The 6,000-nt window shown below is 47.5% G+C and overlaps 1 protein-coding gene across 1 annotated transcript in view; it reads right to left on the bottom strand.

Annotated features, from left to right (window-relative positions):
• Positions 1 to 481: 481 nt before the first annotated feature.
• Positions 482 to 6,000, bottom strand: part of ING3 (inhibitor of growth family member 3) — a 58,877-nt gene continuing 53,358 nt past the window's right edge. Inside the window, exons 10-12 of the mRNA XM_075345047.1 lie at positions 2,942 to 3,137; positions 1,321 to 1,359; positions 482 to 1,149 (exon numbers count right to left, since the gene is read on the bottom strand). Of these exons, the coding sequence (XP_075201162.1) occupies positions 1,033 to 1,149; positions 1,321 to 1,359; positions 2,942 to 3,137 (352 nt within the window). The 3' untranslated portion in view covers positions 482 to 1,032. The remainder of the gene's footprint in view (positions 1,150 to 1,320; positions 1,360 to 2,941; positions 3,138 to 6,000) is intronic.

Genomic DNA, 6,000 nt, shown 5'->3' with positions numbered 1-6,000 from the left:
TGCCATGTGCAGCATACGGCCAGCGCGTCAGGGCTGTGTGCAGCATACGGCCAGCGCGTCAGGGCTGTGTGCAGCATACGGCCAGCGCGTCAGGGCTGTGTGCAGCATACGGCCAGCGCGTCAGGGATGTGTGCAGCATACGGCCAGCGCGTCAGGGATGTGTGCAGCATACGGCCAGCGCGTCAGGGCTGTGTGCAGCATACGGCCAGCGCGTCAGGGCTGTGTGCAGCATACGGCCAGCGCGTCAGGGCTGTGTGCAGCATACGGCCAGCGCGTCAGGGCTGTGTGCAGCATACGGCCAGCGCGTCAGGGCTGTGTGCAGCATACGGCCAGCGCGTCAGGACTGTGTGCAGAATGATGCATGCGCCTCTTATGGGATTGCTTCAATACTTTTACTGCTACCAAATTGCTGTGGTTCCAACTCTTAGCACCCCTGGTGCTAAAAGCGTAAAATATAAACCCAGGCATTTCCAGATCAACATGTGATAAAAAAAAAATGCATTACTTTATTCACCAATGTATCTACCATGTAACAAAAATTACATCTGTTCAAAACGTCAATGATAACTACACTATGTTTGTGTAGTAAATGTTGCCGATATTTTATTCCTCACATGACATATTAAATAATGAAATATGTACACATACAATGGATGCCAGCCCCAAAACAACCATTTCATCAGCCAGCTGAAATTTGTTTCAAAAGGAAACAAACATGTTTACAAAGTGTAGAAATGACTGCATACTCTACGGAAGGAGTTTATACATAATCTTGAATTTCGTGCAAGAAATATCTCTAATATATAAATGTAAACTGACATTAGAAAAAAAAACAAAAAAAAAAAAAACACACATGACATTGAAATCCTTGAAGGACAGAAATGTGATTTAGTACATACAAATCATGAAGTGCTAAGCCACTGGAGTAGTATTCTGTTCAGTACACCAGTTGACTAAACAAAGTGAATTTTGTAACATGTTATGTCATACTAATAAAAATCCTTAATATTTATGTTAAAGTCCACATGATTGTTATTTGTGTCGGCTTCCTCTCCTCTTCATGGCAGCTGTACATTGCGGGCAATACCATTTGCCTTTAGGTGCCTCAGATAATCCAACACATCCATAATGGAACCATTCAATTGGACACTGAAATAGAAAATAGATGCCAAGTGATCCTAGAATCAGATATTAAAGACAATGTTTATTCTACCCATTTTTATGAGTTAGTCCCATACAAGAAGTTTGGGAATCTACCTTTCTATAAAACAAATAGCACCAATATTTGTCTGGCACAATATACAAAGTAGAAATACTTACATCTTGGTTATCACAGCCCACCATTTCACCATAAGAGACCTAGAACAAGAGATGCATAATGTGATAAACAAAAGAAACAGACTGTAAATGATGAACATTACAAAGTACAAATGGATGTAGGATTTTACCCAGAAACCAGCCAACGTGTCCTGGAAGAATAGGTCACCTCCTCAAACAATTATTTATTTTTGCATTGCATCTACAATTAAGCAAGCCATCTCCATAGCTGCAGACTAAGCCGTAGCCATATTGACTTCCAACTGTCCTCAGATTCTTGGCAAGATAACCATATAGAGCAGATGGAAGAAAGTATGACTGCAGGGTTTGTAGTCTGTAACTATGGAAACACATTTCTAAAGAAGTAAACAAAACTGATATTAAAAATTGATACATTAATGCAAGTTGAACTTTTTAATTTCTGTAAGGCCTAAGCCACACGGCGAGAAAAACGGTGCGAGTGGAGTGTGATAAAACATCGCATTCCCCTCGGACCAATTCTAGCCTGTGTGTCAGCACACATGAGCGATTATTTTCTCAGCCCTAATCGGACCGAGAAAACAATCACAGCATGCTGCAACTGTAATGCGATATTGGTTTCTTTCGCACCCATTCAAGTCTATGGGGCGAGAGAAAAATCGCACTGCACTCGCGGTACACCGGTGTACGGCACGTGCAGGGGGAGAATGGGAATAGCCGGCAACAGAGGAGAGAGGGAGATAAATCCGTCCCCCCGCAGCTGAGGTCTGCTCGCACAGTCGGACCTCAGTGGCAGGGACACTAGCATGACACCCGGCTCCTGCTGTGATGCCAGCACGAGCCGAGTGTCATGCGAGGATCGCATAGTGCCCCGTGTGGCCGCGGCCTTAGATGTACTGGACAACGGTTATAATTAAGAGATGAGCGATTTACTATGTACTACCCACTCCATGGTCCAAGTTTGTGTTTTCTGGCCTAGAACAGAAGCTGTGGGAAATTCCATAGCCTCCAGGATCGGCTTATGATAAGATGGGCTGGTGAGAGATCACCTGTGTGCTGCATAAATGACGTGACATCAGGCCAGCGAATTAAACAACACGCCGGTGTGAACCCAGCAGCTCAGGAAAGTCACACCTCTCCTGTCTCCGGCGAGAGCACTGACCTACCCATCTCTAGTTACAATAGGACAAATGGGGAGCAATAGCGATAACTGCAGATTGGTGGGGCGAAGGCTCCCAGTGATCACAAGAATGGAGATTTTTAAATGCTCGACTGCTCCTTCATTTATTCTCTATGGAACTGCAGCGGCGGTTGAGCATTTCCATTATTTTAATGGGAATAAAAGTGCCGTGCTCTGGTGAGGAGTTGAAGTCTCAGCGGACACCAATAGATTTGAAAGTTATCACTCATTTTATGGATAGATGAAAAAGAGGTATTCATTTGGAACAAGTTACGTCAATTTGATAATACATTGCTTCTCTGAAATAAACTTGAGTGGTTCTGATGATTATTGGTTCTATGCCGATCTAACTAAATGTGGCAGCCATATTACAGCTGGCTGAAAAACTGTATACTAAAGTCTGTTCTAGATTGCCTGTATAACCAACCTGCCTAGATATAGACGCCATAATATTAAGTTACTGACCTGATTACAGATGCAATAACGGGGCTCATTTGGATCATAGGTCCAATCCACCTGGCTATTAGAATCCGTTTCTGGAATAGCTGCCGTCTGCTGGTGAGACAGTTCATGGGCTAAAGCGGAGGATGAGGAGCATGAGGACAGAGAAGAGGAGGATGAAGAGGACGATGACTGCTGACTTGAAGATTTATTGCTGCTCCTTAAAAACAGAGGGGGGGGGAGGAGTAGAAATAATCAGTAACAATCATACATATCATACATCAGAAACCTTATGGTGGATGGTGGAATATTTATTAGGACTAACATTTCTTATGGCAGTCTGAAGGGGGGGGGGGAGGAAAAGTTAGCATGACCAAACAGAACCTGACCCTGCAATGAGCAGACATCATGGTAAACATTTTTTGGCTTTCATAAAGACAAGCCTGTCGGAACTCACAGAAAGTCGCAGATCATGTGACCATTGGTTTTTTTTAAACCGTCTATATTGAAATAGAAGGCAAGATAAACATACATATCTGAGATAAAATAGAAAGGAATAAAAAAGGAAATACAGTATGTCAATAATAAAACAAAAGAAGGGAATTTTGTTACTTACCGTAAATTCCTTTTCTTCTAGCTCTTATTGGGAGACCCAGACGATTGGGTGTATAGCTACTGCCTCCGGAGGCCACACAAAGCATTACACTAAAAAGTGTAAGGCCCCTCCCCTTCTGGCTATACACCCCCAGTGGGATCACTGGCTCACCAGTTTTAGTGCAAAAGCAAGAAGGAGGAAAGCCAATAACTGGTTTAAACAAATTCACTCCGAGTAACATCGGAGAACTGAAAAACCGTTCAACATGAACAACATGTGTACCCGAAAAAAACCCAAAAATCCCGAAGGACAACAGGGCGGGTGTTGGGTCTCCCAATAAGAGCTAGAAGAAAAGGAATTTACGGTAAGTAACAAAATTCCCTTCTTCTTCGGCGCTCTATTGGGAGACCCAGACGATTGGGACGTCCAAAAGCTGTCCCTGGGTGGGTAAAGAAATACCTCATGTTAGAGCTGCAAGACAGCCCTCCCCTACGGGGAGGCAACTGCCGCCTGCAGGACTCTTCTACCTAGGCTGGCGTCCGCCGAAGCATAGGTATGCACCTGATAATGTTTGGTGAAAGTGTGCAGACTCGACCAGGTAGCTGCCTGGCACACCTGTTGAGCCGCAGCCTGGTGTCGTAATGCCCAGGACGCACCCACGGCTCTGGTAGAATGGGCCTTCAGCCCTGATGGAACCGGAAGCCCAGCAGAACGGTAGGCTTCAAGAATTGGTTCTTTGATCCATCGAGCCAGGGTAGCCTTAGAAGCCTGCGACCCTTTGCGCTTACCAGCGACAAGGACAAAGAGTGCATCCGAACGGCGCAGGGGCGCCGTGCGGGAAATGTAGATTCTGAGTGCTCTCACCAGATCTAACAAATGTAAGTCCTTCTCATACCGATGAACTGCATGAGGACAAAACGAAGGCAAAGAGATATCCTGATTAAGATGAAAAGAGGATACCACCTTCGGGAGAAACTCCTGAATGGGGCGCAGCACTACCTTGTCCTGGTGGAAGACCAGGAAGGGAGCCTTGGAAGACAGCGCTGCCAGCTCAGACACTCTCCGAAGAGATGTGATCGCTACCAGAAAAACCACTTTCTGTGATAGTCTAGAAAGTGAAACCTCCCTCAGAGGCTCGAAGGGCGGCTTCTGGAGGGCAACTAGTACCCTGTTCAGATCCCATGGATCTAACGGCCGTTTGTACGGGGGAACGATATGGCAAACCCCCTGCAGGAACGTGCGCACCTTAGGAAGTCGTGCTAGACGCTTTTGAAAAAAAGACGGATAGCGCCGAGACTTGCCCTTTAAGGGAGCCGAGCGACAAACCTTTTTCTAACCCAGATTGCAGGAAAGAAAGAAGGGTAGGCAATGCAAAAGGCCAGGGAGACACTCCCTGAGCAGAGCACCAGGATAAGAATATCCTCCACGTTCTGTGGTAGATCTTAGCGGACGTGGGCTTCCTAGCCTGTCTCATGGTGGCAACGACCCCTTGGGATAATCCTGAAGACCCTAGGATCCAGGACTCAATGGCCACACAGTCAGGTTCAGGGCCGCAGAATTCCGATGGAAAAACGGCCCTTGGGACAGTAAGTCTGGTCGGTCTGGTAGTGCCGATGGTTGGCCGACCGTGAGATGCCACAGATCCGGATACCACGCCCTCCTTGGCCAGTCTGGGGCGACGAGTATGACGCGGCTGCAGTCGGATCTGATCTTGCGTAGCACTCTGGGCAAGAGTGCCAGAGGTGGAAACACATAAGGGAGCCGGAACTGCGACTAATCTTGCACTAAGGCGTCTGCCGCCAGAGTTCTGTGATCGCGAGACCGTGCTATGAAGGTTGGGACCTTGTTGTTGTGCCTGGACGCCATTAGGTCGACGTCCGGCCTTCCCCAGCGGCTACAGATTTCCTGAAGCACGTCCGGGCGAAGGGACCATTCCCCTGCGTCCATGCCCTGGCGGCTGAGGAAGTCTGCTTCCCAGTTTTCTACGCCGGGGATGTGAACTGCGGATACGGTGGAGGCCGTGGCTTCCACCCACGTCAGAATCCGCCGGACTTCCTGGAAGGCTTGCCGACTGCGTGTCCCTCCTTGGTGATTGATGTATGCCACCGCTGTGGAGTTGTCCGACTGAATTCGGATCTGCTTTCCTTCCAGCCACTGCTGGAAGGCTAGTAGGGCAAGATACACTGCTCTGATTTCCAGAACATGGATCTGAAGGGTGGACTCCTGCTGAGTCCACGTACCCTGAGCCCTGTGGTGGAGAAAAAACTGCTCCCCACCCTGACAGACTCGCGTCTGTCGTGACTACCGCCCAAGACGGTGGTAGGAAGGATCTTCCCTGTGATAATGAGGTGGGAAGAAGCCACCATTGCAGAGAGTCCTTCTGTGAAAAGGAGACTTTCCTGTTCAGGGATGTTGACTTCCCGTCCCATTGGCGGAGAATGTCCCAATAAGAGGACGCAGATGAAACTGCGCAAACGGAACCGCCTCC

This window comes from Anomaloglossus baeobatrachus, chromosome 4, assembly GCF_048569485.1.
Source record: "Anomaloglossus baeobatrachus isolate aAnoBae1 chromosome 4, aAnoBae1.hap1, whole genome shotgun sequence".
Taxonomy (NCBI): domain Eukaryota; kingdom Metazoa; phylum Chordata; class Amphibia; order Anura; family Aromobatidae; genus Anomaloglossus; species Anomaloglossus baeobatrachus.
This window is presented reverse-complemented; position numbering and strand designations above follow the sequence as displayed.